Raw genomic sequence first — 27,353 nt, 5'->3', positions numbered from 1 at the left:
GTTTTAATACTTGTTTTTACCATTCAGTTATTTAGCAATTAGACTGATAATTCTTGAAAGACAAAATTCTAGAATGTGTATTAGAAAAAATATGTAAAAGAGAAGTTACTGCATGGCATGGTGATGATTATTTAAGAGTAAATAGTACTGAATTCAGAAAAACATTATGACTTATAGCTAATAGTAAGAAATACAGCATTATAACAGCAACAAGCTTATGAGAAATCATGGCCAAAACAGACCAGATTGTCAAAGTGAGGCATTCAAGAGTAATATAAATGCCATGAACAATACCCTTTCAGGCATGACACATACCTCCCTCATCTCTAGAGTCTTCATGGTTATTAATTAGCGTTTCTTATACTCCTTGGTAGTTTGAAGAAGACATGTACAGCAAGAAACAAAACACAACCAAAATAAATAATAATCTTTGTCTGTATCATGGTGTGAAATGTTTATTAACTTGGAGAGAGAGCCTCTTAAAGCTTCTTGTGGAGAATTCACTAGATGTAATTAATGAAATACCTTCAGACATAGTTTTAAATCAGACCTTTTGGAAGTTTCATTTATCTTTGATACTGTTTCCCTCTTGGTAAGATGCACATAAATGTAAAATGTTCATGAACTCTTGGTAAAATTTATATAACTCACACATACTCTAATGATGGTAGGCACAGTGAAATCTGTATTCAGAGAGAACTGTATAGCCACAAGATTTTTAAGAGATGGAAATAAAAGAAGTATCTTAAGAAATTATAAAAATAGAAACAAAAATAAAAATTGTATTCAACATAGAAAATTGAATAAGATTAATCCATTCAAAAGTAGGCTCTTGAAAAGATTAACAAAAGAGGTAAACCTATCCCAGTCATAACAATGAAAACTTAGAATAAAAACTAGACAAGATAAATGAGAAAAGATGCATGACAGTAGATACAGAAGAAATTAGGAGGAAGCTAAAAGCAATTTTATAACAATTTTGCAAAATTCTGGAAAACTTGATTTTCTAGTACAATACAAATCACTAAAATTGAGATAAGAATAAGTGGAAAATTAGACTAATTACTTCAGAAAACATTTAGTAGGTTATTAAAGCTGTACTGTTGAAAAATGTAGTAGGATTCTTTACAAATGAATTTAACCTAACCCTTAAAGAATAATTTATATACTTTAAGCTATTCCAAAGCATGTGAAAAGAAAAAAACTCCACAATTCCTTTTGTGATGTCAGGTTAACCTTTGTACTTAACAGTCAAAAAGCAAAAATCATAAAACTGTAAGACAGTTTTACGTTTGAATGAAATACAAAATCATGTTGAATTATAATAAATATACATTTTGCAAGTGGTAAGCATTCTATAAATGTTAGCTCTTATTTACCAAGAGTTCTTAAAATTCAAGAAGGAAAACTACCATATAGAAATAAATGAGCAAAACATATTAACAGACAATTCACACATGGAATTGTAATAGGTCAGTCATACAAAAATATATTCAAATGCACAAGGAATCATGGAAACAAAAGGTAACAAAGTGTGATGTATTTGATCATACAAAGAAAACTAAAAGAAACTAAAAACAAAAATTTCCTGCTGAGAGAAGAGCCTACTCTTACACATTCTGGTTAAAATATGTAATTCTAAATTGTTTCTAGGAAGGCAGGTGGAAACACCTACTAAAATTACATATATATGTGTATATATGTGTATGTTTGTGTATATGTATAAATGTATACATATGTGTATATGTGTATAGATATATAGATATATATGTATATATGTATAGATACTCATACATGTATAGATATATCTATATCTCCCTGAAACGATGTGTGTATATATATATATATGTATAGATGTATCTACTAGATCAGAGTGTGTGTGTGTATGTGTATGTGTGTTATACACACACACACTCTGATCCAGTAGATACATCCTGTGAATTGTTATAATAACAGTAGAAGCATCAGTATCTGAAAATGTATGCATAAGATACTGGCCTGGTGTGGTGACTGCTGGTGGGAATTGTAAATTAGTTTTGCCATTGTGGAAAACATTGTGGTGTTTCCTCAAAGAACTTAAAACAGAAATACCATTCAACCCAGCAACCTCATTATTTGGTATATACCCAAAGGAATATAAGTTGTTCTACGATGAAGACACATGCACATATATGTTTATTGCAGCACTATTCACAATAGCAAAGACGGGGAATCAACCTAAATGTCCATCAACAGTAGACTGATTAAGAAAATATGGTCCGTATACACCATGGAATACAACCCAGACAAAAAAAAAGAATGAGATTGCAGCAACATGAATGCAGCTGGAGCCCATTATCCTTAGCAAACTAATGCAGGAACAGAAAACCAAATACCACACGATCTCACTTGTAAGTGGGAGTTAGGCAGGGCACGACGGCTCATACCTGTAACCTAGTACTTTGGGAGGCCGAGGCAAGCGGATCACCTGAGGTCAGGGGTTCGAGACCAGCCTGACCAACGTGGAGAAACCCCGTCTCTACTAAAAATACAAAATTAGTCAGGCGTGGTTGCAGGTGCCTGTAATCCCAGCTACTCGGGAGGCTGAGGCAGGAGAATCACCTGAAACCCGGGAGGCAGAGGTTGCGGTGAGCCGAGATCACACTATTGCACTCCAGCCTCGGCAACGAGCGAAAGTCCATCTCAAAAAAAAAAAAAAAAAAAAAAAAAAAAAAAAAAAAAAAAAAAGTGGGAGTTAAAAACAAGAACACATGGATATAACGTGGGGAACAACAGACACTGGAGCCTACTCAATAGTAAAAGGTGGGAGGAGGGAGAGGATCAGAAAAACTACCTATCAGGCACCATAGTTATTACCTGCAGGCACCATATTTATTACCTGGGTGATGAAATAATGTGTTCATGAAATCCCCACGACACACAGTTTACCTATATAACAAACCTGCACATGTACCCCGAACCTAATATAAACGTTAAAAAGAGTAGCTGTTTGCCATATTGTCCCTGAATACAATATCTCTAATTCCCAATCAGTTATTACCCCCTAGTGATCTGAACTCTTTCTAGCATGCTTTTTCCACCTGACACTTTTCTTCTTTCCGGTCTATTTTTTCTTTACAGATTTAATCAATACTGAATACATGAATATATCTTATGTCTTTTGGTTACCTTGTCACAATGTTCCTTTTTCTTACCGGCTTCTGTGAGACACAGTTGCCTATCTAATTGTTTTTCCTGTGGATATAGATAAATTTTATTGGAAAAAAAACCATGAACATTTATTTAGGTGTTATCTGTGGCTGCTGCTGTGTGTGTGTGTGTGTGTGTGTGTGTGTGCGCGCACGTGTGTGTGCGCGCCTATGACTTTTTATTGTGGTAAAGTACAAATAATGTAAAATCTACCATATAACTATTTTTTATTTTTTAATTAGCAAAAAAATTGTATATATCATGTACCATATGGTCTTCTAAAATATCTAGACGTTGTGGAATGCTTCAAGCTAATTAACATATGCATTAACTTACATGTTTATCATTTGGGGTCGAGGACACTTAAAATCTATTCTCTTAGCAATTTTCAAAATACAATATTGTTAACCAAAGTCAGCATGTTATACAATAGATCTCTTGAATTTATTCCTGTTAAATGTAATTTAGTATCATTTGACCAACATCTGCCCAACCCTCCTCCTCCAAGCTCTGTCCCCTCCTAACCATCATTTTACTCTCAATTCTATGAGCTCAACGTTTTAAAATTTCATGTACAAGTGACATGATGTAATATTTGTCTTTCTGTGCCTGGTTTATGTCATTTGACGTAACGTACTCTAGATTCATTAATGTCATTGCAAATGACAGGATTCTCTGCTTTTTAAGGCTGAGTAGTATTCCAGCGTGTGTAGTTGTGTGTACCTGCGTTTTATTTATTCTTTCTTCTACTGATGGACACTTAAGTTGATTTCCTATCTTGGCTATTTTGAGTAGCACTACAAAGTACATTGAAGTGCAGTTATTTATTTGACATATTGATTTGTTTCCTTTGGAATGTATACCCAGCAGTAGAATTCCTGAATCATATGGTAGTTTTATTTGTAATTTTTTGAGAAAACTCCATATTGTTTTTTATAATGACTACAATAATTTACATTTCCACCAACATTGTGCAAAGATTTCTTTTTCTCCACATCTTTGCCACAACTTATCTTTTGTCTTTTTGATAATAGCCATTCTGTGTGATGTAATATTTCATTGTAGTTTTAATTTGCATTTCTCTGATGATTAGTGATGTTCAACGTTACTTCATTTATGTGCTGGCCCTTGGTTTGTCTTCTTTTGAGAAATGTCTATTCAGGTACATTGCCCTAAATAGGGTTTGAGGTATTATTTTTTCTATTTTTTTAGTGTATAATTCAGTGGCTTTAAGTATATTTCCGTTGTTGGGTAATCATCACCGCTATCCATCTCTAGAATGATTTCATCATCCCAAGTTGAATTCATACTGATTAAATGATTATTCCCCATTTCCCCCTCCCCTAGCCTTTAATAACTTCCCTTTTCTCTATGAATTTGAGTATTTTAGGTACCTCATATAAGTAGAATCATACAATATTTGTCATTTTATGTCTTGCTTGTTTCACTTATATGTTTTCAAGGTTCATTTATGTTGTAGTTTATATCAGAATTTCATTCCTTTTTAAGGCTGAAAATATTCCGTTGTATGTACATACCACATTTTGTTTATCCATTTATCTGTAGATGGACATTTGGGTGTTCTCACATTTTGGCTATTGTGAACAATGCTACTATGATAATTGGTCTACAAATATCTTAATCTGAAATGATAATTGGTCTACAAATATCTTAATCAGTATGATTTAATTATTTTGGTTATAAACGTAGAGGTAGAATTGCTAGAGCCTAATGGTAGATACTTTTTTATTATGTGACCTTCTGTTGTGAACTTCTTGACATTAGGGGAATAGTACCTTACTTTCCTTTATCAGGTCTGAGCCCAGTACCCGAATGCAGTGGAAACTGGACCTTATGAGACCTTTTATGAGGATAAGGAAATGGAGGAACTATCTTCCTGCTTACACAGTGACAAGTCTTATGACAGTGGATAAGGGGTTACTGGAATCTAAGTGCCTATTACTTGATCTAAGTCTCCCCAGAGTCAGATCTATGGCAAGCTAAAACGTATCTACCAGCAGTGCTTCCCGCAGTATGAGTGAGTCTGTTTCTTAAAAATCACATATTCTCTGCTTAACTGCTTGAATCTTCAGTGGTATATCATCTCATTGTCACTACCACTAGAATTAAGTTTCATGAAAGCAGGTTTTTCCTTTTACATGCTCTTAGTAGCTCATTGCCTGGCAGATAGCCAAAAGGTACTTGTTGAGTTAGTGCATCAATGAATCAATAGATAAATTTATAGTGGCTTTTCCTTATGGAGGAATTTCTCTCCTCCACTGCCATATGAGGAATCCCCGGATGATGATGCAGATGATGATCCTTTCTTATTCTTGACTGATTAATCTCCCCTTCGATGTAGTAACATTTTGTAAAACTAAGGTATGATATCATGACCATGATGTCAACATTCATATAACCCACCAATAGTATTCAGATTTTCCCAGCTTTACTCATATTTATGTGTATGTGTGCATGCATATGTGTGTATTTAGTTCTATGCAACATTATTACGTGTGTAGGTTTGTAAATCCACCATCAGAGTCAATATGCAGAACAGTTCCACCATTACAAGGGTCCTTCATATTGCCCTTTTATAAGAACATTCAGCTGCCCTACATCTTACCCCCATTCCTGACCTTTGCCAACTGCTATTCTGTTCTCTGTTTCTGTAACTTTGTGTTTTCAAGACTCTCATAAATACGGACTCATATAGTATGCTACCCTTTGAGAATGAGTTTTTCCCCACTTAGTATAATGCGCATGAAATTCATCAAATTTGCTGCATGTATCAATAGTTTGTTACTTTTCATTGATGAGTGTTATTCCATGGTATGGCTGTACTATGGTTTGTTTATCTACCCATGAGGGCATCTGGGTTCCCAGTTTGGGGCTATTACAAATAAATGTAGTATGAACACTTATGTGCAGGTTTTTGTGTACACATGTGTTTTCATTTCCTTGAGATAAATGCTCAAGAGCCCAATTACCAGATTGTATAATAAGTATATGTTCAGTTCTGTGAGAAACTGCCAGACTGTTTTCCAAAGTGGTTATATCATTTGAATTTCCACTAGCAGGGGTCGAGTCATCCAGTTTCTCCACACCCTCACCAGCATTTTATGGCACTATTTTTTAATTTTAACCATTATGATAAATGTACAGTGATACATTATTGTGGTTATAATTTGCATTCCTCTATTGGCTAAAAACATTGAACATCTTTTCACATGCTTACTTTTCAGGTGCTTGTGTTTATCCTTACTCCACCTAAACATGTGAGGATTGTGAAGGACAGGAGATGTAGAGATTTGTCTTGATTAAGGCAAATAAAACCCTGCCAGATTTTCATTTCCAAACACAGTCCTAGACAGAGATAAGAGAGCTGGCAATTTGCTCCATTGTTTATTAGAGACCTAACATTCATTCTAAAACAGAGGTATTTTACTAAAATGCAGTCAGCCTTAATTATAATGGCACTCCTTGGAGCTAGGTGGAAGTACTGGTGAATTTTTCTGAGTTGTAATTCTATACTAGAAAGCATATCTTTATTTTATTTTTTTATTTTCATTTTTTTGAGACGGAGTCTCGCTGTCGCCCAGGCTGGAGTGCGGTGGCGCGATCTCGGCTCACTGCAAGCTCCGCCTCCCGGGTTCACGGCATTCTCCTGCCTCAGCCTCCCGAGTAGCTGGGACTACGGGCGCCCGCCACCACGCCCAGCTAATTTTTTGTATTTTTAGTAGAGACGGGGTATCACCGTGGTCTCAATTTCCTGACCTCGTGATCCACCTGCCTCGGCCTCCCAAAGTGCTGGGATTACCGGCGTGAGCCACCGCGCCTGGCCGCATATCTTAATTTTAAACACCCTTTATGACAGTTTATTTGGAGATACTCCAGTTGGCCTCTTCAATCTGCAGTAATCTATTCATGTGCTGAAAGTAAATATATTTGGGGTGCTTGTTTGTTATGGAAAGTGATTTTACAAATGCATTTTGTTTAATTTTTAGATTATTTTTAAAAAGCTTTAGTGCTAAGTCTCTGAAAATAGCTAAATGCAATTACCTTCACGTTTTTATTATTATTGCAACTAGGCATTTGGTCTCTTACGTTCAAATGTTTTACCCCTCTCTCTAACAGGTTGATTTAGTGAATATTGGAAGTACTGACATCGTAGATGGAAATCATAAACTGACTCTTGGTTTGATTTGGAATATAATCCTCCACTGGCAGGTAAGAATCCTGATGAATGGTTTTCTTTTGGGTAACATTAATCTTGTTTTTTAATTTTTACCCTTGAAGTGTGAAACAAACGTGTATTTCTAACAATAACAAACCCTTCTCCATAGTGCTGCTTTTTTAAATTGACACGACCATGTAATCTGAAATGTTAAGGATCATCACGGTATAAAATAGGTTCTGGTACATTTACAGGAATATTTTTCAAAATTTTATTTCATTGAGTAGGTATAAGGTAAAAATACAAAGTCCCAATCTAGGTGAGTAATTTTTTTCCCAAATGTATGTTCTATAACTTATCTGTAAGTTAATTTACATAGCTTTGTAAAAAGAAAGATATTTTTTATTTTAATCCCTACCAAAGGAATGAAGCTTTCTCCGTCTTGGGTATTCTCAACATAAATTATTGCCAATGAAAGATTAGTAGAATATGGGTATCTCTATCAATAAATGTGTTATACATACAAACTCCATAATGTGATTTGGAAATTATTTTTAAGTCACCTGAGCATAGGGTCTTCTGTCTATTTGACCTCTGCAAAATGGGTCGACGGATTTGTGGAAAAGATACAGACACACACCCATGTGTGTGTATATATGCGTGTATATATATAATGACCATCTATATATACATGCATATATACAATATGTGTGTGTCTATATATATACACATATCCACACATTATATATGTATATATATACACACTCATATCCACATATTATATATGTATATATGACCAACATGAACTTATATCCACAAATATTATCCACTCATTGTATATATACATAATATAATACATAATCATAGTATATATACATAATCATACCTGAACTTATATCCACTAATATCCACTCATTGTGTATATATATATATAATATTAACTCATTTACACACATATATAAATATGTATGTATATGTGTATACCAACATGAACTTGAATTTAAACTTCCACAGTTACCGTCTTAGCGGCATTTGGTATATTGCCATCCCTGTTCTGGGCCATAGTCCCCTCACTATCAAAAGAGTAAAAATAAATATAAACGTGTATGTATTTCTTATCATGCAAGATTAAGTGGGAGAATATCTGCAAGGCACTCAGTGTAGTATACCACTTTTATTTGAGTTGTATCGTATGACTTGTATTGATTGCTTAAAGTTTTCCACTCATTTAAAAAATTTGGAGGCTGAGAAATGACTGCTATTTTTACTGGTTGGGATTACTTTTTTATAAATCAGCTTTTTTGAAATGTAATTGTTATACCAATCAATGTACTAATTCTAAGTGTAAAATTCAATTTGCATCAATCTGGTTTAGTTCTGATTCTTGGTAGCCTCTCAAACTATTTTGAGGGATGAATAATTCCCCCCTACCAAGTTCATTAAAATTTTTAGGATATTTACAGAGTTATATAGCCATCATAGCAATCTAATTTTGGCACTTTTCACCACCCTAAAAAGTTTCTTCTCCATTTACGGTTATTTTTTACTCCCACTCCAGCCCTAGGCAATTGTCAATCTATTTCTGTCCATACATGTTTGCCTTTTTGGATATTTTGTATCAATATAATAGCTGTTCTTTTGTGTCTGGCTTCTTTCACTGAGGGTAATAGTTCAGATCCAGCCCTATTGTAGCAGATATCATGGCTTCATTTGGTAAACTTGAATTTAATTTTTTTTTTTTTTGAGACAGAGTCTTGCTCTGTCGTCCAGGCTGGAGTGCAGTGGCAGGATCTCGGCTCTCTGCAAGCTCCGCCTTCCGGGTTCCTGCCATTCTCCTGCGTCAGCCTCCCGAGTAGCTGGGACTACAGGCACCCGCTACCATACCCGGCTAAATTTTTTTTGTATTTTTAGTAGAGACAGGGTTTCACTGTGTTAGCCAGGATGGTCTCGATCTCCTGAGCTCGTGATCCGCTCGCCTTGGCCTCCCAAAGTGCTGGGATTTCAGGCATGAGCCACAGCGCCCGGCTTGTATTTTAACTTGAATTGTGGATTGCTCTTGCTCAGAATCAAATAGTGAGTAGACACAAAGTGTAACTATTCAATTCAGCAGCCATATTGCTCTCCTAATTGGCCCCCATATATTTTTATTCCAAATTCTCTGAACAGGCTTAATGCTATTTCACAACAGTAAGCGGGGAGAGGGGAAGAGAAAGAGCGGGAATTAATATGTGCTGGCAGCAAAGAATAGCTCATAGGAGCCTTAAGTGAGCCCAAGTTGGCCGATTTTCAGCCCATTCCATATAGTGATGGGTGTCAAACAGAACCAGCAAGCAACATACCCCATCTCTCCCCAAACTGCTTTTCATTTGTTGCTCAGTACTTCTCAAAATATCTTGAGGAAGGAACACTTTTCCCCAATCCATTGTATGTAAGATAGAATAAAACCAAAGCGTTACAAAAATAAGACGGCCAACACCCAAGCTCCCTCCTTTGTTATTAAATGCATTAGACATAATTGGTACTCTGTAAAATCGCTGCATAAGTTTCTTGATGCACTCTCAATTGTTGACTTTATTTTATGGCATAGTAACAAATAATTCCTAGGTTGAATCCAGTTTGCAGATCCCACTTTGCGTAAGACAGATGTAAGTTTTGACAAAGCCAGCAGAAGAACTCAAGCGTGCACAGAGCTCCAAAAGGCACTCTGAATTGTATTTATTGTTTATACTATTTCTTAGATGATCTTACCATTTTTAAAAATATCCTGAAGCCCTTTCCAACTCCATCTGAACTAGTCCAAGATAACGTTTCAAGACTATTGTGTGATAATTTCTTCACTTGCTTGCAAGTTGTTCATTTATTGTTATTATTATTTTTATTTATTTATTTATTTTTGAGACGGAGTCTTGCTCTGTCACTCAGGGTGGAGTGCAGTCGCGCGATCTCGGCTCACTGCAAGCTCCGCCCCCTGGGTTCACGCCATTCTCCTGCCTCAGCCTCCCGAGTAGCTGGGACTAAGGCGCCCGCCACCACGCCCGGCTAATCTTTTGTATTTTGTTTAGTAGAGATGGGGTTTCACCGTATTAGCCAGGATGGTCTTGATCTCCTGACCTCGTGATCCGCCTGTCTCGGCCTCCTAAAGTGTTGGGATTACAGGCATGAGCCACGGCGCCCAGCCCATTTTTTATTATTAGCATGTGGAGGCGCTTTTGCAATGAGGAATATCAGAAGGAATGCTTTTTAAATCTTTGTCTGAGACCTCCCTTATAGCCTGTTGTTTTCCATTTATGCCCTTGAATCACCATATCCTTGAGACTGCAAGACTGTAGACTCTTCCCAGCCTCTGCTTACTTATCTCATCTCTCTCTTATATCACACTGCCCTGTTCTAAAACTATTAAGCACACTTTGAAAAATTATCTTCCTCACTGTTCTTCATCATAATCCAGTGAAGCTAAAAATATGTTTTTTTTTAACCAACATTACATATTTTCCTTCCTATTAAATGGTAGAAGCCCTTGAATTTCAGCAAAGATTAAAGGACATTCTGATCAACGTAAGGTACATTCTAGATCTATCAGATAAAGAGCAGCATTTAGAGATAGAACGATGTTGACCCCTTTTTCTAATGCCACATACTATGTTATTAATAGTGTCATGGAGGACTTCTCATTGAACTTGTGAAAACTCAGGAATGCAAACCCTGTTTTCCTATTACAGTTTTTCCAGTGTCCATCTCAAATTAAATTGCTAGCTTAAAACAGTAACACATATTTTGCAGCATAGGCAGCTTTGAACAAAATTGCAAAGCATGTAACGTGTGTTTGGCATCTTTTTCTTCTTAAGTGCAATCCATTTTTTTCAGAGTGCTAAACTTGGCTCTGGCAACCAGCTGGTTATAAAAAACAAATCTTGCTAACAGTGGTGAGCTATCAGAAGTCAGGTCCATACTTTTACTGGACAATTCAAGGGATGTACTTAATGGCAACGCTAATTCACTTTACAATGTTTATATTATTGATACAATTTGCAATTACAGGAGAATGATGACGTTTGCACTGCTGAAAGCCATCCTTGTAAATTCCTGCCTACCAAGTCACTTCTGTGCAAGACAGTTCTTGTTCTGCTCTTTTGCAGAGCTTCACACAAACTATCCTTACCGTGTAAAAGATTATTCCTACCCTCTTCACTTCTATTCCTCTGCTGCAACTTCTTTTAATCACAGTTTGTGTTCTGGGGAGCAGACTTCAGAGTTGAGTTTGGCAGGCAGAATGTTTATTAAGCCATGCCGTGGGTAGAAAAAACACCTGTAGAAGGGCAGAGGTGACAGGAGTGTGGAAAGAGGAAGCACTAGAGCTGTGACGTAGACCCTATGATACCCTTATTCAAACGCCATAGGCAACTTGCAGCTAGGATGACCCTTCAGAGTTGTCTCAAGTGGGGTTAAAATGGCTGAGTGTTTATACTACGCCCCTTCATCAGTCAATAGATGTGGGTTGCCCTGGAAAGGGTGCGACATTGGCTGGCAGGACTCTGCAACTCAGGTGGTACCTGAGAGAACTAGCAACTAGAAGCTGCCTGACCACAGCTGGAGCAACAAGCCCTTCCTTGAAGGTCAATCTTGGTGGTGCATCTCCATGTCCATCATGCCTTCTTGGCCTAGTTAACTCTCAGTCATTTTTAAAAATCACTGCTCAAAGACAGTTCAACTTTTTTCCTTTTAAAAATTGATTTATAGTTGTATGCGCGCACACACACAAATACATCTGTTTAAATTGAGCCTCTTTTAGAGACAGTGAGACCTGAGGATGGGACAGTTTTCTGTTTACAGGCTCACCTTTGGGACCAGCTCAATGATTTTTTGATAACTGCCTTTTATGTAGGAAAAGGAGACATGATTATCATACATTGCCCTTCATTATTTTTTTTCTGAGAAACATGTGCACCTAAGTAGAAGCAATAACAGCGAGGCTGAGGCTGATAAGCTGAATTAGTGATATAATGATGCTATAAAGGAGTTTCGGATTGAATACTTTGTTGTCGTTTAACATTATGCACATAGAGGGCAGACTGGCCAAGCATTTCACAAATGAATCACATTCATCATTGGAGGATTGCTTGATTATTGCAAATCCGTTACCACCATTAAGCCACTATCTGCTGATTCCAACCCTAATTTAGCACAGGACACAAAATACACCTCCTGCAGTCACTGTACGTAAAGGTTGAGCAATTTATAATTTTAGAATATGAGACAAATTACATAATTATTTGACCTGTATTCACTGAGTAACTGACTGAATAAGTAGGTCAAGAAGGAATTAGGAAAACTGGATAATCCACTCCTGAATAATAGACTTACTTATCAAGGGATTGTGACAGATACATGCAAAAATTTCAGATCTCCAAATCATTACTGTGTTTACAAAGCATCATCTCAAATCTTGTAAAAGTATGTTAAAATGAGATTTAGTAGTATATTCTAAAATTTGCATTTACTTTTTAATAAAAAGATGACTAACATTGGAGATGTTAAAAAATGCATTTACCCCAAAGGCACTTGTTAACTTCTATATGGATGAAAAAGTAAAATTGTCATATTTAGAATGCACACTAAATATTCATCATCTGATCAAATGTTGACAGTATATGAACCTTAACCTTCCCAGAAGGAAAGTGCTTAGTGGTACAGACTAATCACTTTTACATAGATGTCTTCTTCCAGCATCTCATAAGGGGCTTATATTTAAAAAGCAGTCTTTCATAAATAATAATTCTTTAATAAAAGATGTAGACAGTTTTTTCTATGAAGTGTCACTGCATTCATGAAACTTAGAAAAAATGCTTAGAATGGATTTCTGCATCAGATGACTCAGAAGAATTAAACTTGATAATCTGTTGAATAACATCTGCACATGCATGAAGCCTATGAGAGAATCAAATACATGGAAACCAATTAATGAAAATAGAACCTAGGCTACACGTGTACAGCTCTTAGGGATAAATATTTCCTTCCTTTGTTGTTGTTTTTCTTCATTTTAGGTAGGCAAACATTTCTGTCTTCTTTTCAGTTCAGCCAATGAACATAACTTGCGTTAAATGATGGTATGAAATCAGGGGTTTTATTTGACCATATTTTGTACTTTGATCTTACACTAACCTTGCATGTAAGATACACAGAAATTAGGCCTAGAAAAGGGTAAGCAGCTTGTCCAATTACCACAATTAATAGCAAAGGCAAAATTTGAACATATACTTTAAGAAACAATTATCTATACTATTCCTCCTATCCAAAAAGCACTTTTATATCTTAAGTCCTTGGTTAACAATAAGTCTAATGTTTTATACACTGTCTTCTCTAGCTTGTTCATTGAAAGCTAGAAGGTGAGCAATTTTATAAACAGTAAATGTTCAGTCTAATATGGCAGAATCCAGGAGTAATAATGAATACATTCAGTAAATGGTATGGCATAGACACCAATGAATCAGAATAGACTCCTAGCCTTTTAGAATAGACTTAACTTCTGGTAGAATCTATTATGTCTCATTACTAATTGGCCCTAAAATTTCTATTATTTATTACTGAAGATCAAGGACATTGATATTTAAGTTTGCACGGTTCTTGCTCAAGGAATGCATTTTCTTATGAAAATTTATTTCCACATGTAGGTCAAAAATGTAATGAAAAACATCATGGCTGGATTGCAACAAACCAACAGTGAAAAGATTCTCCTGAGCTGGGTCCGACAATCAACTCGTAATTATCCACAGGTTAATGTAATCAACTTCACCACCAGCTGGTCTGATGGCCTGGCTTTGAATGCTCTCATCCATAGTCACAGGTAAGATTACTGAGACGTTAAATAACTTGTAAAAGTGGTGATTTAGACGCTGATGACTTATTTTTACCCAGTATGGTTCCAGATCATGTCCTACTTTACAACATGTTATGTACATTGACCACATTGATCTAACATTCCATCGGAATGAGCTAATTAAGAATATTTTCCTGTGTTTTATGTGATACATATAATTTAGTTGTGGAAATATTAACATTAGTGGAGCATGAAATTGGTTATGGTGGAGGGAGAGTATCAGTATGTTTGACACTGGGACTCCCAGTAAATCCAGGTTGTATTCTAACTTTGCTGAGAATGGGGTTGGTCTTTTTATGCAGATAATGTGTTTGTATAAGCCTAAACTGTACAGCTAAAAATGGTTCTAGATCTCATGTGAGTAGTCATAGTTAAATTAATTACCATCATCAGATAAGTAGTGTGGAGAAAGAAACATCTGTTTTATCAGATACACACTTAGATATCAAACACCATAAAGCCCTGTATACTTTGTTCTAGTTCAGGGTCATAAGACGCTCAGAGCATTTTAGAAACCAAGACAAAGAGCAGAACACAATTAATTCTACGACACAGTGTTCAGAATACCAAAAGAAACAGTTGCTCTGGAACAGCAAATAAATTGCTATAAAGCAAGAGAGAGATCTTTTGTGGATCTTAATAAAAAGAACTCACTGTAATACAGTGAACCAAAGTCCTAAACTGTATTCCATTCAACATTGTATTTCTTAAGATGAAAAACAAGTTTTTTTTTTTTTGCTTTTCTTGTGTAAAGTTCAGTAAATGAATAATAGTTCAAGAAAAAAAAGCAAAGCAGTGTAGGAAATGTATATGTACACATACGTATAGATATAATATCTAATATATACTATACCATATATACTACACCATTTATACTCTGTATATGTGTATATATGTGTATATATGTATATACGTGTATGTGTGTATATATATACGTGTATGTGTATATATATACATATATACGTGTATGTGTGTATACACATACACGTATACATGTATGTATATATATGCTTGTGTGTGTGTATTTGAGAGACAGGGACTACAGTTACTCTATTTTGGTCTTCCTGTTACCCATTTCATTTACCCAACCCAGGGCTAAATGCATTGCCTAATTAACTGTTTTAAAATGTCACTGGATTGCATCTTGCCTAATTTTCAGTGCAAGATATGTTTTCTAACTTTGATTTTTTTTTTTTTGACCACTCTACCATTTTCCTATGCCAATCTTGCTTCTAGAAAAGCTCAGAATATGAATTTTCTCTATGGTAAAGCTCAGTCCAAGAGCAAACACACTTCAAATAAGCATCTTTGTCAGGTGTCTTGCTCCAGCTGGATTTAATTAACCCCATCCAGACTGGGTTTCCAGGTGAATTATTCAGCAACCTGATTTTAGAAAAGTGCCAGACATGCATTCAAACGTCACGTTAAGCAATGTTAACACATTGTTTTTTGTATGACAGAAGAAAAATTTTCCACAGCCTCAACACAGTTAGATGAGAAGGGATAGAGACATTCAGTCTGTGTTTTCAGTCAATGCTCGTTTATGCAGCCCACATGCTTCACACTAAGGGCCTGAAAATATTGATTTTGCTGTTCATGTACACATTTGCAGATGAATAAAAATATCAAGGATCAGGTTATATGGTCCTTGTTGGCTCTCTAACATTTTTCCCTTCTGGTGGAAGACTTCAATCCTGCAGGCATGTTCACACTCTATATTTGTTAATATTCTATTCCATGATTTCTGAATACATTTGTAGGTAATACAGTAAACATACCCAGATTGCCCTGCTTTATCTGTCCCTGACCCACTCTTTCTCTGTCAAAATAGCCTCATTTATATACTCTCTCCTGTCATATTGGATGAATCATCAGTAACACTCTCTTTATGCATTACATGCTTACTTTTCAAGAGGTTCTTCAAGGTTTAATGCTCTTTCATGAATCATCTCCCCCTTCTTTTTGTATTTGGCAGATGTTCATATTCTTTATGTAAAGACAAAAATGGTTGAACTTTCTGTTCCAAAGCGATTGTCATTGGCACAATTAAGAATGTCATGAGGTGCCCTGATTTCAATAATTGAGTGGCTCAACTATACAGAACAAAGACATGTAGTTAATATAGAGCATAAGGATTGACTAAGGGTCATTGCAGTTAAAAGTTGTGTGATAAAACGCAAAGTCCACTACAATACCCTTCAAAGGAAGCCAGATTTCTACTTTTTGTGTTAAAACCCAATGATAATTGATTAGAAATATGTACAAAAGATGCAGATAAAATTACAATAACTATAAAGTTACAATTGTCTTCCTAAATCCTTATTTTAGTGTATTACCACAGTAAATTAGAAGAAAATGGACACTAGAATCAGGAGCAAAGGGAAAACAGAAACACAATGTGTCTTCATGACCCCAACCTTACTTAACACATTTGAATTCTTAGACGCAGTCACTGTCAGCTACTTGTACTTTGGTTCCTGATGGTTATAATAATATGTGTGATAATGTTTCTACTTGTTTACAAACTAATTTCTAACAGTATAGGTACTTACTCCATAGTATGAAGCCCAGCCATATACCTTTCATTCCCAGGTATTTCCTAATTTTATTACTTATAATCATTTTATTCTTGTAATTTTTGCTTTTATTACATTAAATGGTATGAGTATACCTCATTATAAATTTTTACCAAGTTTAGAAAGGAACTTTTCACCAGTATGAAAAATGAGAAAATCATCACACATCCTTACTCTCGCCTCTTCTCCACCTCCCATTTCGAATTACATTGTGTTTCCGTCAGTAGTATTTATAACATTTATATCAGTTCTGTAAAGATAGGTGTTTTTGGCTTGAGTCTGTAAGTTGAAAATACATCACTCTTCTTATGTAAACGTAATTAACATTACAGCAAAGTAATAGAAACGAGTGTTTTTAAACAATTATTATTTTGTAGACACCATTCTAGGTAAAATATTCAATCAAGTTCCATGACGTAGATGCTGTCATCTTACCCATCTCACAAATAGATAAACCGAGTCATAGAGAGGTTATGTAATTTATCTAAAACTATTTGGCTAATATGTGGTAGAGCTAGGATTTAAATTTACACTATCCTAATCATGGTGTTGATTTTATTAAAAATCTGGTGATCCTTGGTTGCAAGTTAATAAATTATGGTCCAGATTAACATTAAATGCTGTGTGGGTTTCCTCCATAGTTGGTTAGTTTTAAGATTTTTATGCCTTTGAATGTCATAGATATTTAAAATGTTAATTTTAATAGTATAAAAGAATTCAATTCATTTTTAATGCTAGATGTGACCTCAAAGGCTATTCGGTGCAATGCTTCTTTTTGAATGAGAATGTCAAAGCTCAAATAAATTATATGACCTTGATAAGATATCCACGCACTCAGGTGGTCAGTTAGTGGCCAAGGAAAAGGGGAAGGTAAGACAAGGGAAAACAGCACGAATACATAAGCAATGCTCTTTTTTTTCTCATCATACTCATTTTAACCTTTTATACTATGCCATAGATGAGAAAACTAGTTTCTCATATGTTCCCACCTATGTTCTTTTTCTACTCCCATTGCCTGCAGAAAAGAAGATAAGGCAGAGGGCGCATAGTGAACTGAAAAGTCCCCTAAATAGTCTACAATTTTTTAATTTTTTATATATTTTTCATAACAAACGCATTGTCCAATTTGTAAATATGCTAGTTTCCATAAGCTTGTTAGTTTTTAGGGGTATTTTGGAAAATATGGAAGGATTCGATTTCCTAATAATTGTAAAAATTCTGGTGTATTAACTAGAGTAGAATCAATTAAGAAAGAAATCTGTATATTTATATATATTTTTTTGTGACAGAGTCTCGCTCTGTTGCACAGGCTAGAGTGTAGTGGGCCAACCTTGGCTCACTGCAACCTCCACTTCCCAGGTTCAAGAGATTCTATTGCCTCAGCCTCCTGAGTAGCTGGGACTACAGGCCCGGGCCACCACGCCCTGCTAATTTTTGTATTTTTAGTAGAGTCGGGGTTTTACCATGTTGTCCAGGCTGGTCTCGAAATCCTGGCCTCAGGTGATCCGCCCGTCTGGGCCTCCCAAAGTGCTGGGATTACAGGCGGGAGCCACTGCGCCTGGCCAATTTGGAATTAACGATTTTAGAAAATAACAGCTAACCTACCTTTGTAACTTTTTTTTTTTTTTTTTTTTTGCATAGCATGAGCTCTTACACACGAGTCCATTAATAGGTTCAAATATCCTAAAACTGTATGTAGATTCTGTTCACAGATATGGAGAGTTTTTTTGTAGGAGTAGAAGTTTCGTAGCTCTCAACAGATTTTCAAAGGTGTCTGTGATTCTGAATAGGTGAAGAACCACTTTACTAATGATTTCCAGAGCTGTTGGGATATATTATAATTCATTAACAGCCAACACCTTATGCAAACTCTGCCAGTTTATTTCTCTTAAACCTATCTGCTACCACTTGATACTTAGAATCTTCCAATGGAGCCAGGCCTGTGAGGTCTTGATTATGTGAGCATGTTTTGCTTTTTTCCTTCCCTAAGAACTTTAATTCTCTAATACTCACACAACTTAGAATTCTATTATCAATTCTTTTTTTTCATGGAAGTCCAAACGTCTATTTAATCTGCCTCTCAGCCTCAGAAAACTTTCTTGACGTCTTCAGATTTTATAAAACATTTTCTTATTGTCTGCGTTTTTTCACATTTAGAGTTTAATTAATTCATATGGCTTCTTTATTTTTCTTGCTCATTAAATTTAAAATCCTTATAAGACAAGAACTTCCTCTTTACACTCCTTTGCATTTTCTCTGTTATCAAGTAACGTGGTATGTATGTTATATGTGCTCATTCATTCTCTCGTGTAGTTGATGTTTGTTGAGCCTTTATTATGTGTCAGGCTGGGTTTCCAGCAGTGAACGAAACAGGCAATAAAAGATTGTACATTCTAGTGGAAGAGAAAGATAGAGAGACAAAATTAATTAAATTATATAATACGTTAAATAGTAAGTGTTAATGAGAAAAGTATAAAGCAGATAAGGAGAAAGAGAATAAGGATATGTGAGTTTGATTTGAGGCATGCAATTTTCTTTCATTTATGTATTTAGGAGACTGGGTCTTGCTCTGTCACCCAGGCTGGAGTGCGGTGGTACAATCATGGCTCACTGTAGCCACCCAGGCTCAAGTGATTCTCCAACCTCAGCATCCTGAGTAGCTGGGACCACAGGGGCATGCCAGCACACTTGGCTAATTTTTTTTTTTTTAAAGTTGTAGAGACCAGGTCTCACTATGTGTTTCAGGTTGGTCTCTAACTCCTGGCCTCAAGCAAACCCTTCAGCCTCAGCCTCTCAAAGTGCTTGGTTTACAGGTGTGAGCCAAGGTGCCTGGCCAGCATGCAATTTTAGATAGGGCTTGGTCAGGGAAGAATTTATCAGTGATGTGATTTTCGAGTAAAGACCCAATGGAAGTAAAGGACTGAGCCATGTTGATGTCTTTGAAAAGCGAATTCCAAATCCAAGTGCAGGAAACTATGGATCCTGTTTATGGAATATGAGGAAAGAGACAAGAAATAAATTCAGAGAGTTAATAGGGACCTGGACCTTGTTGGACTTCGTAGCTCACAGGAAATATGTAATTTTTACTTCCCCTAAAGCAGAGATTTGAGAAGACCGATATGATGAAACATGTTAACAGATCACTCTGGCAACTCTGCTGTGCACTGATTAACACAGGCCAAGAGTGAGAGAAGAGGGAACAGTTATGAGGCTATTGTGATAATTCATGCAAGATAAAATGGATTTTGGACTAAAGTGATGGCAGTGAGGATAGTCAGAAGCAGTCAAATTCTGAATACATTTTGAATTAAATGTTGTGTGAGAGTAAAATAGTCATTAAGGATGACTCCAAGGGTTTTCATCTGAGCAACTGCAATTTTAAACATGTTGTTCATTATTGAGGAAGGGAGAACAGCAAGAAAAGTAGGTAGGCTTTGGGGAGTGTGATGAGGATAAATATCAGAAGCTCAGTTCAGGACACTTGAAGCTTGTGATTACTAAATTGGAGATAATGAGTATGCAGAAGAATCTATAATTTGAAGTTGAGGGAAGAGGTCTGGATTAGAGATATAAAACTGAGCATTACTAGTAAATGGCTGGTATTGAAATCCACAAGACTGGATGAGATAGATAAATTTTTGTTGCTTGGATAAGCTAGCATAGATTATTTGTCGTCTTCAGGATTTTCTTTTTTCCCCCATCTTTATTGATGTATAATTGACAAATAAAAGTTGTATGTATTTAAAGTATACAACCTGAGCATCCTTTTCTGATACAGGGTCTCACTCTGTTGTCCAGACTAGAGTACAGTGGCACAATTATGGTTCACTGCACCCTCAACCTCCCTGGGCTCAGGTGATCCTCCCACCTCAGCCTCCTGAGTAGTTGGAACTGTAGGCATATGACACCCACACCCAGTTAGTTTTTCTTTTCTTTTCTTTTCTTTTTTTGTTTTTAAGAAGGTTTCACCAAATTAGGCTAGTCTCGAACTTCTGGGCTCAAAGGATCTGCCTGCCTGTGTCTCCCAAAGTGTTGAGATTACAGGCATGAACCACCACCCCCAATGAGATTTTCCATTAAAATTATGACTTGTTTAAATAGAAATGTTTTGAAGGGTAAATGAATTACACTCAAGACTTAAGGACTATGGGCATGGGTTGTCAATGAAAATTAAGCGTGGAAGTAAATCTCATGGAACATTTCTAGATTGATTTATATTTGTCTTTGTGTATGTGTTTTAGGCCAGACCTATTTGACTGGAATAGTGTGGTTTGCCAGCAGTCAGCCACACAACGACTGGAACATGCATTCAACATCGCCAGATGTCAATTAGGCATAGAGAAACTACTCGATCCTGAAGGTTGGTAAATTTCTGGACTACCACTGCTTTTAGTATAGTAGAGTTCAATGTTTTAATCTGAGACTTGTCATTTCTACATAAAATACAAAACTACATATCTTAAGTTTTCCAATACTGTAGATATATTTAAAATGTTCAGCCTTCTTGCACTATATTATGAATTGTCTTATTTAATTCTAGTTCTCAAAATACCAGTATCTAAAATTGCAGTGAAGACTTTGAGGAAAAAAGCCTTTAAAATGTATATGCCCTATGGATGGAGCATACTGCATTTGGAGTGCATTGACTCCAAATAATTATAAAAAGTTAATGTTTTGCTTATGCTACCAAGAGATTTGATAGAGTAATCAGCTATAATTAATTAGCTACTCTTGCCAATTTCATTCATATACTCTATAAAAGGCAACATGGTTTACTTATTTAAATCAGGAAATCTATTCCTGCCACTACTTCTGTTGTAATTTTTCACTCTGGGGAAATCCTCTGTTGGATGGTTACTCATTTTCTGCTTCTTTAGTTGATAGACAGAAGTGTATTTATATTTTTATTTTATTACACTTAAATAACTTTGACTCTTCTCTGGTGCTACATAGTCATACCTTCCAGACATAGAGATTACAGGGATAATAACACTGTGACCTCTACTCTACTCCTAGCCTATAAAGTACACTTTTTGCCATGCCAATTTTGAAATGGTAGCCTCTGTTCTGAATTCTCAAGGCTTTACTAAACTCTAAAATCAGATGTTGGAAAAGTGAAGTCAGTGGGATTGAAGATAATATTTGGGTCGAAGCAGTTCTACAATAGAAGCTGATAATTAAATGTTTTTGGGAATATTGAATCGATTTCGTCAATTCCAAAACAGGAGATCTTTCAATATGGATGGTAAGTCCCATCAAGAAAAGCTCAAAAATGACCCAGAAGACAGCCTTTTGCCAGTGAATTTATTATCAACCAGAATGTAGTCCTCAGTTTTGCAGACGCAGAGGCCTGATTGCCTCACATCATCTAGCAGATCCATGTTGGGGTGGGAGGAGTTAACTTTAAGTTTTAAAAGGGATATATAAATAAAAATGGAAATTCAGTAATTTTAAATGAGATATAACAAGCAGCAGAATACTCACAATTGACAAATATATTGCTCTTGATAAGCAAATGTACTTAGGAAAGCAAATTACAACACAAATGTTAGTTTATGAAGTTGGGATCAGATTAAGTTGATTTGAAATGTTTCTTCTCCTTTGGATAATGCATGGCTGAACACTGAATACTGTAACCCCTTTTTATTGCATCTATACATGATAGTAACCCTTCTGCCCCTGTTTTTAGCTCTAAGGGAGAAACTATTAATCCTACATCCTTAGTTTGCAGTATAGGGGAAAGTTACTTTACTATTGAGTCCTAGTACACATTTGTATGTTTTCTCTTAGTTCAGTGAGGTAGAATGGGCAGACGTAATGAAAATACGGACTTCAACCCCTGAGGATAAAGAGCTATAGTGTATGAATTTGAAAGATAAGTCTGTTAATATGTTTTTGTTTTTTATTGAATCACATATGATCAGTTCCCATTCTTGGGGTGTATGCTCTAGTTATTGTTGTGTGTGACCTATCCTTTCATAAAACAGTAAGAGAAGATTTAAAATAGATATTTTTTCTTATTAAATGACAAAATTGCTTTTGACCTCTAGCGCTCCTTTGAACTTATGGAATAGGAGTGCCTAAATGGGCATCCACATCATAATCAGAAAATAGGTTAATATATACACCTATGTATATACACTACTAACAAAAAATTTAAATGAATAAAAACAATTTTAAAAAGTAGATTGATGAGCATGTAATCAGAAAAAGGCAGGTACATGAATAGTGTATTTTATAGCTAAAAGAGTCTGGTATACCTAACTCCATATGCTCTCCTAACTGGGAAGTATATGTAGAAAGGTACATCATATAGCCTATAAGATCACTATTTTACTGTCTCAAACTTCAACAGTTTAAAATCAACAAAACGTAATATGAAATACGGGATGATTAATGAAGATCCAGCCACTGCTTATGGTCTCGTTTTGCCAATAAAATCTCAGACCCGTAAAGCCTTTCTATATATGGACTCTTCCAATTCAAAGAGCATCCTATTGCTTAAACAGTTTTCATGTTTATTTGCATAGAGGTGTTTATAGTATTCCCTGATGGTAGTTCGTATTTCTGTGGGATCAGTGGTGATATCCCCTTTATCATTTTTTATTGTGTCTATTTGATTCTTCTTTTTTTCTTTGTTAGTCTATCTAGCGGTCTATTTTGTTAATCTCCAAAAAAACAGCTCCTGGATTCATTGATTTTTTTCATGTCTCTGTCTCCTTCAGTTCTGCTCTGATCTTAGTTATTTCTTGGCTTCTGCTAGCTTTTGGTTTGTTTGCTCTGGCTTCTCTAGTTCTTTTAATTGTGATGTTAGGGTGTTGATTTTAGAACTTTCCCGCTTTCTCCTGTGGGCATTTAGTGCTATAAATTTCCCTCTAAACACTGCTTTAGCTGTGACCCAGAGATTCTGGTACACTGTATCTTTGTTCTCATGGGTTTCAAAACACTTCTTTATTTCTGTCTGAATTTTGTTATTTACCCAGTAGTTATTCAGAAGCAGATTGTTCAGTTTCCATGTAGTTGTGCGGTTTTGAGTGAATTTCTTAATCCTGAGTTCTAATTTGATTGCACTGTGGTCTGAGAGGCTGTTTGTTATGATTTTCATTCTTTCGCATTTGCTGAGGAGTGTTTTACTTCTAATTATGTGATCAATTTTAGAAAAAGTGTGATGTGGTGTTGAGAACAATGTATATTCTGTTGATTTGGGGTGGAGAGTTCTGTAGATGTCTGTGAAGTCCACTTGGTCCAGAGCTGAGTTCAACTCCTGAACATCCTTGTTAATTTTCTGTCTTGTTGATCTGTGTAATGTTGACAGTGGGGTGTTAAAGTCTCCCGCTATTATTGTGTGGGAGTCTAAGTCTCTACGTAGGTCTCTAAGAACTTGCTTTATGAATCTGGGTGCTCCTGTATTGGGTGCATATATATTTAGGATAGTTAGGTCTTCTTATTGCATTGATCCCTTTACCATTATGTAATGCCCTTCTTTGTCTTTTTTTTTTTTTTAATCTTTGTTGGTTTAAAGTCTGTTTTATCAGAGAATAGAATTGCAACCCCTGCTTTTATTTCTTTTGCTTTCCATTCGCTTGGTAAATATTCCTCTGTCCCTTTATTTTGAGCCTATGTGTGTCTTTGCACGTGAGATTGCTCTCCTGAATACAGCACACCAATTGGCCTTGACTCTGCATCCAATTTGCCAGTCTGTCTTTTAATTGGGGCATTTAGCCCATTTACATTTAAGGTTAATATTGTTATGTGTAAATTTGATCCTGTCATTATGATGCTAGCTTGTTAGTTGATGCAGTTTCTTCATGGTGTCGATGGTCTTTACAATTTGGTATGCTTTTGCAGTGACTGGTACTGGTTTGTCCTTGCCATATTTAGTGATTCCTGAAGGAGCTCTTGTAAGACAGGGCTGGTGGTGACAAAATCTCTCAGCATTTGCTTGTCTGTAAAGGATTCTATTTCTCCTTCGCTTTTGAAGCTTAGTTTGACTGGCTATGAAATTCTGAGTTAAAAATTATTTTAAGAATTTTGAATATTAGCCCCTACTCTCTTCTGGCTTGTAGGGCTTCTGCAGAATCATCTGCTGTTAGTCTGATGGGCTTCCCTTTGTGGGTAAGCCAACCTTTCTCTTTGGCTGTCCTTAACATTTTTTCCTTCATTTCAACCTTGGTGAATCTAACGATTGTCTTGGGGTTGCTCTTTTTGAGGAGTATCTTTTTGGGTGTTCTCTGTATTTCCTAAATTTGAATGGTAGGGTGTCTTGCTAGGTGGGGAAAGTTCGCCGGGATAATATCCTGAAGAATGTTTTCCCAGGTATACTAATCAAACGTAGGTTTGGTCTTTTCACATAGTCCCATATTTCGTTGAGGCTTTGTTCATTCCTTTTCCTTCTTTTTTCTCTAATCTTCTCTTCACACTTTATTTCATTAAGTTGATCTGCAATCTCTGATATCTTGTCTTCCGCTTGATTGATTGAGCTATTGATACTTGTGTATGCTTCCTGAAGTTCTCGTGCTGTGTTTTTCAGTTCCATCAGGTCATTTATGGTCTTGTCTAAACTGGTTATTGTGGTTAGCAACTCCTCTAACCTTTTTTCAAGGTTCTTAGCTTCCTTGCATTGGGTTAGAACATGCTCCTTTAGCTTGGAGGAGTTTATTACCCACCTTCTGAAGCCTACTTATGTCAATTCGTCATAGTCATTCTCCGTCCAGTTTTGTTCTCTTGCTGGTGAGGAGTTGTGATCCTTTGGAGGAGAAGAGGTGTTCTGGTTGTTGGAATTTTCAGCCTTTTTGTGCTGGTTTTTCCTCATCTTTGTGGATTTATCTACCTTTGGTTTGATATTGGTGACCTTTAGATGGGTTTTCTGAGTGGATGTCCTTTTTGTTGATGTTGATGCTATTCCTTTCTGTTTCAGTTTTCCTTCAAACAGGCCCCTCTGCTGCAGGTTTGCTGGAGTTTGCTGGAGGTCCACTCCAGACCCTATTTGCCTGGTATCACCAGCAGACACTGCAGAACAGCAAAGATTGCTGCCTGTTGCTTCCTCTGGAAGCTTCGTCCCAGAGGGACACCCGACAGATGCCAGCCTGAGCTGTCCTGTATGACGTGTCTATCGACTCCTGCTGGGAGGCATCTCCTAGTCAGGAGGCACAGGGGTCAGGGCCCCACTTGAGAAGGCAATGTGTGCCTTAGCAGAGCTCCAGTGCTGTGCTGGGAGATCTGCTCTCTTGAGAGCCAGCAGGCAAGAACGTTTAGTCTGCTGATGCTGTGCCCACAGCTGCCCCTTCCCCCAGGTGCTCTGTCCCAGGGAGATAGTAGTTTTATCTATAAGCCCCGACTGGTGCTGCTGCCTTTCTTTCAGAGATGCCCTGCCCAGAGAGGAGGAATCTAGAGAGGCAGTCTGGCTACAGTGGCTTTGCTGAGCTACAGTGGGCTCCGCCCCGTTTGAACTTCCCAGAGACTTTGTTTACACTGTGAGGGGAAAACTGCTTACTCAAGCCTCAGTAATGGTGGACGCCCCTCCCTCCACCAAGCTGGAGCCTCAGTTCAACTTCGGACTGCTGTGCTGGCAGCGAGAATTACAAGCCACTGGATCTTAGTTTGCTGGGCTCCGTGGGGGTTGGATCTCCTGAGCTTGACCACTTGGCTCCCTGGTTTCAGCCCCCTTTCCAGGGGAGTGAGTGGTTCTGTCTCGCTGGCGTTCCAGGCACCACTGGGGTATTAGACTCCCACAACTATAATAGTGGGAGACTTTAACACCCCACTGTCAATATTAGACAGATCAACGAGACAGAAAATTAACAAGGATATTCAGTACTTGAGCTCAGCTCTGGACCAAGCGGACCTAATAGACATCTATAGAACTCTCCACCCCAAATCAAGAGAATATACATTCTTCTCAGCACCACATTGCACTTATTCTAAAATTGACCATATAATTGGAAGTAAAATACTCCTCAGTCAATGCAAAAGAATGAAAATCATAACAGCCTCTCAGAGAGTGCAATCTAATTAGAACTCAGGATTAAGAAACTCAGCGGCACACAACTACTTGGAAACTGAACAAACCTGCTGCTGAGTGACTACTGGGTAAATAATGAAATTAAGGCAGAAATAAGTTCTTTGAAACCAATGAGAGCAAACACTCAATATACCAGAATCTCTGGGACACAGCTAAAGAAGTGTTTAGAGGGAAATTTATAGCACTAAATGCCCACAGGAGAAAGCGGGAAAGATCTGAAATCGACATCCTAACATCACAATTAAATGAACTAGAGCAGCAAGAGCAAACAAATTTGAAAGCTATCAGAAGACAAATAACTAAGAGCAGAACTGAAGGAGATAGAGACACGAAAACCCCTTAAAAAAATACTCAATCCAGGAGCTGTTCTTTTGAAAAGATTAACAAAATAGATGGCTAGCCAGACTAAAAAAGAGAGAAGAATCAAATAGACACAGTAAAAAATGATAAAGGGGGTATATCTCCATTGATACCACAGAAATACAGACTACCATCAGAGAATACTATAAACACCTC

At 36.6% G+C, this 27,353-nt stretch overlaps 1 protein-coding gene across 1 annotated transcript in view; it reads left to right on the top strand.

Annotated features, from left to right (window-relative positions):
- Positions 1-27,353, top strand: part of DMD (dystrophin) — a 1,770,560-nt gene that overhangs the window by 25,640 nt on the left and 1,717,567 nt on the right. Inside the window, exons 3-5 of the mRNA XM_030807549.1 lie at positions 7,327-7,419; positions 14,035-14,207; positions 21,058-21,176. Coding sequence (XP_030663409.1) covers positions 14,047-14,207; positions 21,058-21,176 — 280 coding nt within the window. The 5' untranslated portion in view covers positions 7,327-7,419; positions 14,035-14,046. The remainder of the gene's footprint in view (positions 1-7,326; positions 7,420-14,034; positions 14,208-21,057; positions 21,177-27,353) is intronic.

This window comes from Nomascus leucogenys, chromosome X, assembly GCF_006542625.1.
Source record: "Nomascus leucogenys isolate Asia chromosome X, Asia_NLE_v1, whole genome shotgun sequence".
NCBI lineage: Eukaryota > Metazoa > Chordata > Mammalia > Primates > Hylobatidae > Nomascus > Nomascus leucogenys.
Note: the sequence above shows the minus strand (reverse complement) of the source record. Positions and strands in the feature narration are given on the sequence as shown.